Source organism: Microtus oregoni, unplaced genomic scaffold, assembly GCF_018167655.1.
Source record: "Microtus oregoni isolate MIOR12 unplaced genomic scaffold, Mior012 000004F_ref0000308, whole genome shotgun sequence".
NCBI classification, from domain to species: domain Eukaryota; kingdom Metazoa; phylum Chordata; class Mammalia; order Rodentia; family Cricetidae; genus Microtus; species Microtus oregoni.
The window spans coordinates 21,598,683-21,612,920 of record NW_024543063.1 but is presented as its reverse complement, the minus strand read 5'-3'; the positions used below and the strand labels follow the sequence as shown (position 1 = coordinate 21,612,920).

At 50.5% G+C, this 14,238-nt stretch overlaps 1 protein-coding gene across 1 annotated transcript in view; it reads left to right on the top strand.

The window, feature by feature from the left end:
* The first annotated feature begins 4,388 nt into the window (after positions 1-4,388).
* Irs1 (insulin receptor substrate 1) overlaps positions 4,389-14,238 on the top strand; it is a 59,852-nt gene continuing 50,002 nt past the window's right edge. The window contains exon 1 of the mRNA XM_041649827.1: positions 4,389-9,181. Coding sequence (XP_041505761.1) covers positions 5,465-9,160 — 3,696 coding nt within the window. The 5' untranslated portion in view covers positions 4,389-5,464 and the 3' untranslated portion in view covers positions 9,161-9,181. The remainder of the gene's footprint in view (positions 9,182-14,238) is intronic.

The following is a 14,238-nucleotide window of genomic DNA, read 5'->3' as shown; positions in this document are numbered from 1 at the left end:
GTTTCTGAAATCTTGAGTTAGCACTCACTGCATTTACTCTCTGAATTCCCCAGGATACAGTATGAAATCCAGTCTGAGAGCAGAAATGGATTCTCAGCAGCTGATTGCCAGTAATTGATTTTTCTCAAAGCTGCTATGAGATGCACCCAACCGTGGGTCATTGCCTGCTCTGCCTAGCTGTAGTGAACAGCCCACAGATAGAGACCTTTAATAGGTAAGCTGTATGTTCATTTAACTCCATAGTACCTAATTAAAATTTTCCCTTCTGTGCATAAGCCAATATTGTTTAAAATTGTGGGCCAGTAGGAATCTCTTGCAATACTGCTTTAGATGAGAGAATTTTTTTTTTTTTAACTATGACATGTTGGTTTGGGGCTTGGTTGAGGCCAGAAATCTGCAGTGCACTAATCACACCTTGGAGAGAATACCTCTCCATGTTTGATAGGTGTGATTGCATAGAGAAATCCCCAAACAGTGAGCGCTTAGTTGAGTTGGATGTTTACTGCTGTTGTTCTCTTTGAACGAGCTTAAAGCTGTGAAGCAAGTGCTCTGCTTGGTCTTCGTGCACCTTACTCTTATATGCCTTTCAATCCGTCATCAGCAATAGAACTCCATGGAATCAGCCACACTGGGAACAGGTTGAAGGCCCTTTGCCTTCCTTCCTGAACCTTCTGAAGTAGGACCTTCATTTTAAGAAGATTCTGGGGTTGGAGAAACCCTGATCTAGCAGATTCTGAGGCCAAATGTGACTTTGCAGCTTGCTTTTAATGATCTTTTATAATCCAAAAGGATGGAAGATTTTACTGACAAGAGGGAAAGTTATTAATGGTAGAGGCATCTCTGATTGTAGCATACACTGTCTACACATGATGCCTTATCAATAAGAAGGCAGTTGCTTGCTATGTGATCTTGGGCACCAGTGCCTGCTGTTATACAGACAGGTCATTGTGTTCAAAGAACTCAATACCGGGTCTAATGCTGGACACACATGTAGATGTCCCAATAAATGGAACAAGGGGAAGAATCTGCTTATCACTTCATGAGTTGTAACCATCCTTGGAGTTTAAGATTATGGCTGCTCTCCTCCATGGAGGAAGAGTTTTCATCTACTTGGGTTCCGCTGCTTGAGTCAATGTCAGGTACTTGATATTTAGCATGTGTGCACACATGCACACACACACCTTTTATATACCAGTAATTTTGTATCTTTGATATTTTGATACTAAAGCTGCAAGACTCTGTCTCGTATGTTTTGGATCACTTTTGCAGAGGAGGAAAAAGTTAATATACATATAAATAAGCATGTATATTAAAATAATAATAGTCCTACAGTAAAAAAAATCCACAGGTTTTCATTTTTTTCCAGCATTGTCTCAAATTGCCAAAATTAATTCTGAGATTCCAATGGTTTCTTTAGTGCTGACCCATCAGCATGTCTGCTGACATAAAGGTGTTCATATAAAATGATTCTATAGTTTTTAAATGAGGTGTTATATCTTCAGTGTTATTTAATTTATATGTAATAACTTGGACTTTTTGATTCTCTTGATAACTTCATACACATGCCATTTTCCCACTTTAAGGGTAATTGTAGATATGTTAATCAAATATGCACCAAAGACATATAAAATTTAATTCCCACCGTCATGACTGTATTCAAGACATCAATATGCCAATTTAGTTTTGGAAATATTTCTAGTCAATGTTTTAAAGTGTAATTTTCCTTTATTCTCTTCACAAGTGGTCTCTAACTGTCCTAGAGATGGCAGTATTGAGCAATTTATTTTGGTAATCAGTTGCTTGCCCAGTCTGAATCTCCTTGTTAGGTGTAAATTTTTCATAGAGAGCATTTCATTGCAATACACAAGGCTAATTTAGCATAAGGTGACAGGGTAGTGCATGACTTCACTCAGATTCCACAAAACACTCCTTTCCTCTTCTGTATATTCTCATGAATCAAATGTGAATTTGCATTTCCAGAGTTACAGTAATTTATGAATTAAAAAAGTACAAAATTGAACTTCTTGTATTACAATCTAAATATTAACTTCTTAAAGATTGGCAGTAAAACTCTAGTGTGTGTGTGTGTGTGTGTGTGTGTGTGTGTGTATGTGTGTGTGTGTGTTACTAGGGATCCAACCCAGGTCTTTGGACACCTCAAGGGAGTTGTTCTGTTTTATTTTCAGCCATAATAACAATTACTTTCATATCATCAAAGCCCTAACCTTTGGGAATGATGACTTGTAAAAATTTTCCAAAATAAATTGCTCTTTCGGTTGTCCCCTCCTTTGAGAAAGTAGTATGTTTTCCTCATAGCGGTACATCCTTTTCCCCCTCTCTATTTTTGTTTGATCTTGGTTGGGGATGGAGGGCAGGAAAGAAGTAATTTTAAAAATGAAAGTCTACGGAATTGAACTGCTTTACTGCAAAACGCGAACCACAAGCCCCCTCCTATAAAAGGCCGTTTGGCCTAATCTAGATCTTGCTGTCAAACAGCTGTTTATCATGTTTCTTTTTTGTTTCACTGGTGGGTGGATGGGGCTTGCGCAAACCTCCCAGGGTTACTCTGTTACACTAACTTCAGGCATCTCTACTTCACATCCTTCCCTCCCCCTTCAAACCTTCAGAATCCGATTCCTGCTATTGCTGCCTCGGTACCACTTCCAAATTACTTGCTATTTATAGCCACGTGTGCCCACATCACCAAGCTGTCAGAGGGAAAAAGGGAGGACTTTCAATTCAACATGTGTACCCAGATAATACATTAGCCAGGTTGAGAAGAACCTGTGTGGTGAAGGACAGAGTGCAAAGAGAAACCGGAGGCTCCCAGGCTTTCGTGAGGAGGTGGCATCTGCAGATGCGGGATATCCCAAATCAATTACCGCAAGTCTCTGAATGGCGCCGGCACCTTCGTAGGTACCCTCACCCTCTCTCCCCTCTACTGCATCTGTGCAAGACGGGAAGGACAGGCAGCTCCACCAATCAGCAGGCTGCCCCAAGAAACTCACCCCGCCTTTCGCCCCACATTAGGCTAAGGCGCGCTACCCCCGCCCTTGACTCCCCCCATACCCCCCCCCCCCAACTTCAGGCCAGGCGGTCTAGTGGATTGAGCATGCCCAGCACCTTTACTGCTGCGTCTCCCTGTGAACATTCTGCAGTACCAGAGAGCTGGAGGCTGAGAGGGTTTCTGGCGGGGAGGGGGGGGGGGGTGTAAAAAAAAAAAGAGGTGGAACCCAGAACCGCCCAGGGCTAATGTGGGGTGGCTTTAAGCAAGGGACCAACGTCACCTTTGTAGGTCTTTCATGCCAGTTGGGCAAGACAGGGACACATTCTGCTCGATTTATAGGTCACTTTAAAAAATAAAATAAAAACTTTGGGGAGTGTCTGTTTATGGCGAGACAGACTAACAGGCTTTGCAACTAGGCTGCTGACCCGTTTTCATCAAGAAGTACCCATTTTCCTGTACAACCTAACAGTTTATCCTTGTGGTCAAGGTTAAAAATTTATTGGGTCGTCCACTGCGCGTGGAAACCATGAAACAAACATTTGGTAATATGTACACAGTTAGGATTGTAACTTAGGAACTCTTTGAACGTCATTACCATCTTTTTTTTTTTTTAATGCAGATAGACTTGAGAACATGTTAAGGGGTGTCAGGTTTCTTTCACCCCCATTCTTTGCCCTAATCCATAAGTATTAACTCCAGTTCACGTGCACGAAGGGAATGGAATTGTGACATTTACATTTTATTTCTTCCCTAACTGATCAGTTGCTAATCTCAATAGTGCCAGGCGTGCGATCCCCGGTCTTGATTCCCAGAGACCCTAAACCAGCAACAGTCGTTGTCCTTGGGCATCCCTCTGTGTTCCTTCCAGGTGCTTCACCGCTGCACATCCGGAGATTCCAGGTGGAAGGCTGGCCTAGAAGTCCTTTAGAAAACCTTACAAAAATGTGGCTCTCCCCAGGGCTCTTACCTAGAAACCAACCTCCAGCTGACTCCCAGGGGTCGCTTTTACCTGTGTGAGAGGCTGCGGGTCATCCGGATCCCCTCCTCCCCAGCCTTCCCACTCGGGCTCTGTAGCCGCAGTGCACCCCCCCAACTGCCCCCACCCTCACTCCTGCGTCTTCCCCAGATCGCCCCCTCCCGTTTTCCCAGACTCCCCTCTTGCTTTCCGGTAGCCACCCAAACACGCCCGCCCTCCCGCCGCGGGGATTCCTGCGAGCCGGGGGCGCCATGGGTGGCTCGGGCATAGAAGGCGCAGCGCCCAGGGCTCTAGCGGCCACGCAGGGGCGCTGCCTGAGCGCTGCAGCAAAGGCCGGGTGCGGGCGCCTCTGCGGCACGGCCAGGGGGTGGAGAGGGGCGGGCGCGGGGCGGGCTCGGCCGGGAATGTAGAACGAGAAGAGAGAGGGAGAGACCCTGCCTGGAGCCTCCCGGCCGTGGCCCGATTGCAGAGAGCAGAGGCTCCGTCACGTGTTTTGCTCCTCGGGAGTGAGACGGCGGCGCGGTCAGAGGGGGCCGGCGCGCGGTGCCAGACGCCGCCGCCGCTTGTTTTGGTTGGGGCTCTCGGCAACTCTCCGAGGAGGAGGAGGAGGAGGGAGAAGTAACTGCGGCGGCTGCGCCTCCGGAGGATAGGGAGTCTTCCCTCCCCTTTCTCTTCCCAAACCTCCCTCCCCGCCGCCTCCCCCCTCCCGTCCCCTCCCCTCCTCCCTCGCGGACTGGAGCTTGGGGCAGTGATGAGTCTGTCCCTCTGGACCGTCCCCTGCTCCCCTGGCTGCCCAGTAGCGTTGCGCGTGGAAAAGCCACTTTCCCCGCCCGCCGAGATGGGCTCGAGTGCGGGCTGCAGTGGACGCGTCCTCGGGTGGCGGCAGCAGCAGCAACAGCCGCAGCGCCGCGGTCTCTGCGATTGAGCTGGTATTTGGGCGGCTGGTGGCGGCGGGGACGGTTGGAGGGTGGGAGGAGGCGGAGGAGGAGGAGAAGGAGGAGGGAGAACCCCGTGCAACGTTGGGACTTGGCAGCCCGCCTCCCCCTGCCCAAGGATATTTAATTTGCCTCGGGAATCGCTACTTCCAGAGGGGAACTCGGGAGGGAAGGCGCGCGCGCCTGAAGGGCCAAGCTGGGACTCCTCGGTCGCTGCTGCCTCCCCGCACCGGACTCGATCAGGGGCGGCGAGGGATGCATCTTAGCTTTTTCTGGGCTGCGGAGACTCCTCAGAAGACTGCGGCTGCACTCACCCTAGACACACTGCCTTCCCCTCTGGGCATGAAACGCCCTTAAACTCGGGTCGGGCAATCTTCCTTGGCGCAGCTACCTCGCCCTTCGGCTGCCCCTTTTCAGCGCCGGGAACGGCGACGATTTCGGAATCAGGGTTTCTGCTTCCTTCAGCCCCGGAGTGCATGTGCGGGGCCGCATCGCGAATACTCCCCCCACCCAGTTTTTCGGCACCTCCCTCGGCCCCGCAGCAGTATGGCGAGCCCTCCGGATACCGATGGCTTCTCGGACGTGCGCAAGGTGGGTTACCTGCGCAAACCCAAGAGTATGCACAAGCGCTTTTTCGTGCTGCGAGCAGCCAGCGAGACCGGGGGCCCGGCACGCCTGGAGTACTATGAGAACGAGAAGAAGTGGCGGCATAAATCGAGCGCCCCCAAACGCTCGATCCCCCTCGAGAGCTGTTTCAACATCAACAAGCGGGCTGACTCCAAGAACAAGCACCTGGTGGCTCTCTACACCCGAGACGAACACTTTGCCATTGCGGCAGATAGCGAGGCTGAGCAAGACAGCTGGTACCAGGCGCTTCTGCAGCTGCATAATCGAGCAAAGGCCCACCATGACGGGGCTGGAGGTGGAGGCTGCGGTGGTAGTTGCAGCGGCAGCTCTGGCGTCGGAGAAGCAGGGGAGGACTTGAGCTATGACACTGGACCAGGACCCGCGTTCAAGGAGGTCTGGCAGGTTATCCTGAAACCCAAGGGCCTGGGCCAGACAAAGAACCTGATTGGCATCTACCGTCTCTGCCTGACCAGCAAGACCATCAGCTTTGTGAAGCTGAACTCCGAGGCAGCGGCTGTGGTGCTGCAGCTAATGAACATCAGACGCTGTGGCCACTCAGAGAACTTCTTCTTCATTGAGGTGGGGCGTTCCGCCGTGACAGGGCCTGGCGAGTTCTGGATGCAAGTGGATGACTCCGTGGTAGCCCAGAACATGCACGAGACCATTCTAGAGGCCATGCGGGCCATGAGCGATGAGTTTCGCCCGCGCAGCAAAAGCCAGTCCTCATCCAGTTGCTCCAACCCCATCAGTGTTCCCCTTCGCAGGCACCATCTCAACAATCCTCCACCCAGCCAGGTGGGCCTGACTCGCCGATCTCGCACCGAGAGCATCACTGCAACCTCCCCTGCCAGCATGGTGGGTGGGAAACCAGGTTCCTTCCGGGTGCGCGCCTCTAGCGATGGCGAAGGCACCATGTCCCGTCCAGCATCAGTGGATGGCAGTCCTGTGAGCCCTAGCACCAACAGGACCCACGCCCATCGGCATCGAGGCAGCTCCAGGCTTCACCCTCCACTCAACCACAGCCGCTCCATCCCTATGCCTTCTTCCCGCTGCTCGCCTTCAGCCACCAGCCCAGTCAGTTTGTCATCCAGTAGCACCAGTGGCCATGGCTCCACCTCAGACTGTCTCTTCCCGAGGCGCTCCAGTGCTTCGGTGTCCGGTTCTCCTAGTGATGGCGGTTTCATCTCTTCTGATGAGTATGGTTCTAGTCCGTGCGATTTCCGAAGTTCCTTCCGCAGCGTCACCCCAGATTCCCTGGGTCACACCCCACCAGCCAGGGGTGAGGAAGAGCTGAGCAACTACATCTGCATGGGTGGCAAGGGAGCCTCCACCTTGACTGCTCCCAATGGACATTACATTTTGTCTAGGGGTGGTAATGGCCATCGCTACCTCCCAGGTGCTAACTTGGGGACAAGCCCGGCATTGACTGGGGATGAAGCCACCGGCGCAGCAGATCTGGATAACCGGTTTCGGAAGAGAACTCACTCTGCAGGCACGTCCCCTACCATCTCCCATCAGAAGACCCCCTCACAGTCTTCTGTGGCTTCTATTGAGGAGTATACGGAGATGATGCCCGCTGCCTACCCACCAGGAGGTGGCAGTGGAGGCCGACTGCCCAGCTATCGGCATTCTGCCTTCGTGCCCACCCACTCCTATCCCGAAGAGGGTCTAGAGATGCATCCCTTGGAGCGTCGCGGGGGCCACCACCGACCGGACACTTCTAACCTGCACACCGATGACGGCTACATGCCCATGTCTCCAGGGGTGGCTCCAGTCCCCAGCAACCGTAAAGGAAATGGGGACTATATGCCCATGAGCCCCAAAAGTGTCTCTGCCCCACAGCAGATCATTAATCCCATCCGTCGCCACCCTCAGAGAGTGGACCCCAATGGCTACATGATGATGTCTCCCAGTGGCAGTTGCTCCCCTGACATTGGTGGTGGCTCCAGCAGCAGCAGCAGTGCCGCCCCGTCTGGGAGCAGCTATGGGAAGCCGTGGACAAATGGAGTAGGGGGGCACCATCCTCATGCCCTGCCTCATTCCAAAGCCCCTGTTGAGAGTGGTGGCGGTAAGCTCTTGCCTTGCACAGGCGACTATATGAACATGTCACCCGTGGGAGACTCCAACACCAGCAGCCCCTCGGAATGCTACTACGGTCCCGACAATCCCCAGCACAAACCAGTCCTCTCCTACTACTCATTGCCAAGGTCTTTTAAGCACACCCAGCGCCCTGGGGAGCCAGAGGAGGGTGCCAGGCACCAGCATCTTCGTCTCTCTTCTAGCTCTGGACGCCTTCTCTACACTGCAACTGCAGAAGATTCTTCCTCTTCTACCAGCAGTGACAGCTTAGGTGGGAGTTACTGTGCGGCCAGGCCGGAGTCTGGCCTCACGCATCCCCACCACCATGTCTTGCAACCCCATCTGCCTCGAAAGGTAGACACAGCTGCACAGACCAACAACCGCCTGGCCCGGCCTACAAGGCTGTCCTTGGGAGATCCCAAGGCAAGCACCTTACCGCGGGTTCGGGAGCAGCCGCCGCAGCAGCCTTCGCTACACCCTCCTGAGCCCAAGAGCCCAGGGGAATATGTGAATATTGAATTCGGGAGTGGCCAGCCTGGCTATTTAGCTGGCCCCGCGACTTCCCATAGCTCTCCTTCAGTTCGGTGTCCACCCCAGCTCCACCCAGCTCCCAGAGAAGAGACTGGCTCAGAAGAGTACATGAACATGGACTTGGGGCCAGGCCGGAGGGCAACCTGGCAGGAGAGTGGTGGCGTTGAGTTGGGCAGAGTAGGCCCTGCACCTCCAGGGGCTGCTAACATTTGCAGGCCAACCCGGTCAGTGCCAAGTAGTCGTGGTGACTACATGACCATGCAGATAGGTTGTCCTCGTCAAAGCTATGTGGATACCTCACCAGTGGCCCCAGTCAGCTATGCTGATATGCGGACAGGCCTTGCTGCAGAGAAGGTGAGCCTGCCCAGAGCCGCAGGGGCTGCTCCATCTTCATCCTCTGCAGCTTCGGCTTCTCCTGCTGCACCTCAAGGAGCAGCTGAGCAGGCTGCTCACTCTTCCCTGCTGGGAGGCCCTCAGGGACCTGGGGGTGTGAGTGCATTCACCAGAGTGAATCTCAGTCCCAATCATAACCAGAGTGCCAAAGTGATTCGTGCAGACACTCAAGGCTGCCGGAGGAGACATAGCTCCGAGACCTTCTCAGCACCAACTCGGGCTGGTAACACAGTGTCCTTTGGAGCAGGGGCTGCAGGAGCAGGCAGTGGTGGTGGTGGCGGCAGCAGCGAGGATGTAAAACGCCACAGCTCTGCATCTTTTGAGAATGTGTGGCTGAGACCTGGGGATCTAGGGGGAGCCTCCAAGGAAACAGCTCAAGCGTGTGGAGCTGCTGGGGGTTTGGAGAATAGTCTTAACTACATAGACCTGGATTTGGCCAAGGACGTGAAACAGCGTCCTCAGGAGTGCCCTTCTCAACAGCAGCCCCTACCACCCCCTCCCTCTCACCAGCCCTCAGGCAGCAATGAGGGCAGCTCCCCCAGACGCTCCAGTGAGGATTTAAGCACCTATGCCAGCATCAGCTTCCAGAAGCAGCCAGAGGACCGTCAGTAGCTCAACTGGACATCACAACAGGTGTGTTTTATGGTGGCAAAGTCAGACGACCCAAGTGCATTTATTTACGTGGGGGCTTGAATTCTGCTCTTTCCCTCTGTCCCGTTTCACTCCTTTCCACAGTGTCCTTGGGGAGGATACACTTTCAGGGAATGGGGTCATTGAGTCGGGGTACACAGATGCTCACCCCACGATGACACCTGGCAGGTAGTTCAAGAAGCGTGTTGGAGCTTCTGTAGCACTTAAGAACTAGCGCTCTTTAACACCTGTCCGGAGGTTTGTCAAGAATCATTTCCTTCATATCAGAGTTTTCAGGCCAGCCCTGCATAGGGACAATTCTACAAAACTGCTTGCTAACACGCAGCCTAAAATGGCCTCATTTAAGATCCTAAGTGCTGAGGGGCTCTGCGTGCACTCGTGTCCTGTGATTTCACAATACCAAGGCCGTGTAAACAGCAGCGACTTTTACTCAGACTGTCTTAAAAAAGATTCCTGAGTAAGAGCTTTTTAGGCACACGTATTTAGAGAGGAATTCTTACCTATCTCAGATCTCCAAGGAATTTAATTGTGGGGGACATTTTCTTTTTGTTCGTGTAGTAGGATTCATGAAATGTTTTTCACACACGGACCTACCATCTTGCAGGCATGGCTGCTTTTCTACAGAATATACAATAAACACCACGTGCCTGGGACCCATTCTGAGTTAAGAGTCGTGGAAGTTCACCCCAGCCTTTCTGCCTTGCGGTTCCTTTTCTTGTACTGAAGCATCATGCATACTGTTTGGGGGCTACTGTACGTTTCTCTATAACATTGCTTAATGTTTTTCTACTGAAATGAACAGGCATCAAGTCAGGGAGAAGAGGGTGTTTGTTTTGGTTTGCACTGAATGGAGGGGAAATCTGTGTGGTCTTCCTTTATAGGCTATTTGTTTTCCTGTTAGTTCATGAATCGATGCCTCGGAGATGTTGAAAGTTGGCTTTAGGTCATCTGTGGCCAAGGCTGTATTGAAATGAGAAACATTTGTAATAGGAAGTTACCCTGCCCTTCGTTCTGTGAGCCTATTTTCTGGTGGTCATTGTGGGGAGGGGAGTGTCGTTCCCAAATAATGTGATGAGTTGGCAAACTCAGAACTTTCCAGAACTGGAAGCAGTTTATCCTGACCAACTGATTACCTTGTGAATTTTATATATGCTTCACAGAAAGAGCATTGAAAAGCATTTATTTTTCTTAACAAGTCTCTATTCATAATAAATTAATTTGTGCCTTGGGTTTTTATCAATAGGAAATAATAATAAATAACAGGAACGATTATGTGTTCAAAATGGTCCTGATTCTGCTTCCAACAACTATCATTCTCTATTTTGTAGGGCCAAATAGAGGCACATGAACATTAAAACTAAGATTTTTCTGTGATGTAAAGAAAGCACTTATTTGGTATTTAAATCAATATTTGCTTTTATCACTGGGGCACAGAGATTTTTAGTGTATTGTTGTCGACATAATATTCCTGGTTATTTCTAGCGTGATTTTTGAGAGTTGGGATTCCTGCAATACTTGCTTTGTAAACTGCTTACAAAGAGTAAGAAGAGTCTGAAGCAAATAGATCCAGCAAAGCTCAAATTTAGGGTTTACAGGAGATAAAGGAAGAAGACTCCCGCCCCCCACCCCCGTTTGCTTTCTTGCTTTGTATATGTTTTGTTTTACAAAATTGATTTAAAAAATGTTTGGTCTTTTGAAGAAACAAACAAAATGACCAAACAGAATCTTCATTGTTTAAAAAGGAATTTAAAAGAAAAATCCTGCTTATGTGGAAAACACACACACACACACACACACACACACACACACAAATCCCTCCCTCCCTTTCCAAGACTTTAATGCTCAACCTTCCATTCTTAACTGTTTTAGGGAAAATATGATAATCCAAAATAATCAGTCGTGTCAGTTACAGTGCTGGAATAGCAATAGATCATACTTTCCCAAATACCAGAAGTCTTCTAAAATGTGTTATCTAAGTTGTGTGTGTGTGTGTGTGTGTGTACACGTGCGTGCGCGTAGTGTGTTTTTTAAGCAGAGCACCTAGTGCTACCTGGTGCTTGTACACCCTCAATTGTGCTTGCTTTTGCTAAGTTTAAAGGTTTTATTTGCTAGTCAATTATCATCAGAAGCTGAGCGCAATCAGATCTCTGCCAGTGGCAAACAGCTTCTGCTCACAGTGACTTATCAGTTAGCTATTTTAACCTCTCCTACCTTTGCTGTGGCTGCTACTTCCCCTGCTTCAGGAAAAACATGCTTAAAGGAATTCAGCTGCCACGAGTGTGTGTGTGTGTGTGTGTGTGTGTGCGTGCACGTGCGTGCGTGCAGTGTGTGTTTGTGCAAGCTCGCGCACATTCCGAGCCCCTCTTTTAAACACCTCAGCTTGTTTACTTTGTTTCAATGTCAGTTCAAGGAGAGCCATTTGTGAAACCCGTTGCTCCCGTGCTCAGGACTTGACTGATTCAACAACAATCTTTTCTGGGTCTCTTTTCTTTGGTACATGTCAGGGTCACCTCTAACTTAAGTTCTGAACTGCTAGATTGTGCTGTGGAAAGATCACTCCCTCTTCTCCCATTCCCTTTGTCCCCACGTCCTAGTGCACGGTCCTGGCATTAGTACAGTCATTGTGGCCTACTGTCTGTATCGGGTTAACCCAGAGCCCAAAGAGGATTGCTAAAAGAACCCTCTGGGCAGCACGATGGTCCCAATACCAGTAACCAGCATTTGCCTTAGATTGGACTATACTGATGAAACTGTAGCCTGGTAACCAGAGCACACGTTTGCGGACACAGACCGGAGCCATCCCTCCGGGGTTCCTTTCTTTTTTCTTTTCATTTTTTTTTCTTTTTTGGTCATCCTTTTGTTAAGCCCCCCCCCCCCCCCCCCTGAGAATTTTGGCATTCCTTTCCGTCCCTGTTTTTCCTTACTGAGACCTCCAGGATTCCACGCCTCCACAGCTGCCTCTCTTTACCTCCTCCCTCGATGCTCCCCACCCATGGCCTTTGGAGTTGGCGCAGACCCGCGGGGCCCTGGCACTTTCCCTTTTCCCGGGTCACCTCCACTTCCTGCCTGCACCTCCCCTTCGCTTGGCTCTTGTCCCCCTTCTTCAAATCCCCCGCTTCCGCCCGGGGTGTGAGAGAGGGCCGCTAGGAGGTCCTCCAGGCTCCCGCCCCCGCCTGGATCGGTCCTCGCGTCCTCGCGGGACACAGGGCCCCTTCCCGGGCCTCGAGGTTGGCGGTGGCAGCCGAGCCTCCGCCTCTCAGACCGGCGGGTCGGATGTCAGGTGCCGATTGGCCCTTGCAAGAGCCAATCAGCATGAGTGATGGCCGGGCGGGGGCGGGAGGAGGTAGGCTGGGGCCAAGCTGGGGAAGCTCTCCCACCCCTGTGGGTGCTTCCGAGCTGATTCAGGTCCTCCTGCCCCCAAGCCTAGGATGCGATGCTCTCCGTGTCTAATGCGTCTCTGCCAGAGTCCCAAAAATGAAAAAGGCCCAGCAGCGGGCTGACAGACGCCGGAAGCGCCTCACTTCCTCCTCTTTTTAATTGAGAAAAATTCAGGTCGCGACCATGTGACATGCCCCATTTTGTTTTCCCTCCTGTCTTTACTATGGTTTACTACGACGCTGTTCCATCATCTTCTCATCTTTGGTGTGCAAACAGGAGCTGGCGGCAGAAGGCACGTGGTGTGGGATTGATTGGGCTGGCTCACGTTGTCTCTCACATTTACCTCTGTTGCTAAAAGGGAGGAGGAGGCACACCCCTTGCTTTGGGGTCATTCTAAGAATAACTGTTAACTCTGAGCCACCTCTTCAGCCCCTTCCAGAGGTCCTGAGTTCAATTCCTAGCAACCATATGGTGCCTCACAACCGTGTGTAATTCGATCCGGTTCCCTCTTCTAGCATGTAGATAGAATACTGTGTACATAATAAATAAGTTTAAAAAGAAAAAAGAAAAGCTCCTTTGCCTTGAAAGAGCCCGAGGCTCTTTCCAGTAACTAACCATATACACTTTATTGAGCACCTGCAGTTTACAAAGCACCGGAGTTGGATAAGATCAAGGAAAGCTGATCCTTCCCACCCCTCTTGTGAGGGAACCCAGAGAGCGGGGGAACCTTAGGCTATTGCTTGGACACTGTGTCTGCGGATTCTTTAGGAACTCTTGAAGAGCAGAGTGTGTTCCTTTCCCAAGATTTTGAGGTCAAGTGGATGTGTTTTCCAAACATTTGGGTTTTGGCCAGTGACATCCCACCAGGGCACTCCGAGCTGATGGTTAAGACTTGTTCTAGTTGTACTGTGACCTCATGACAAAACTTCATGTGATGTATTGCTGTAGGGATGGGAGGGGCACTAAAGAGAGAAAACTAACCGGTGTTTGCTGCTTCTCCTACTCTCCGAAGATTTTCTCAGCATCAGGCTCTCCATCACCGACTCGAGGGGCCCCCGGAAAAAGAACAGGTGGGAATCAATGTAACGGTAGCTCCGTCCTGAAAGAACCCAAGTTTCTTGAGAGCAACAGAAGAGAGATATTGCAGCATCCAAGTTTTTAGCTCCTGCCATTGTTTAGGTCTCCTATGTTTTTAAACATAGATGCCCATAAAATAACCATCTAGCTGAACAGCCCTAATATTGCCTTACGGGAAAGAACTTGAGCTCTAAACCAGCATGCTACTTTTTAATCTTTTTTTTTCCAGTTTATCAGAATTCCTGGAAAATCAGTTTGTCCTATCTTGAATGATGCAATGGAAAAAAGCTGCTCCAGGGAGTAAGATCTAGCCTCGTGACCTTGATCAAGTCCCTTATTTCCCCTGCTCTATTTCCTCATCAGTAACCGGAGAAGTTTGTTCCACATTGTTCTAACGATCTTTGCAGCTCTAAAGCCAGGGATATTTTGGAGCAAATGACTGATCCTCTTTAATGAGTCATCTGTACTGAGCCTTATTTCTCCAAGAGCTGGAGTCGGGGTCCTAGAAAAGTGCACTGGGATGAACTAAGCTGTTCTGTCTCACCTATGTGTCAGATCTCTGTCTGGGCAGATGGAGGCCAGGA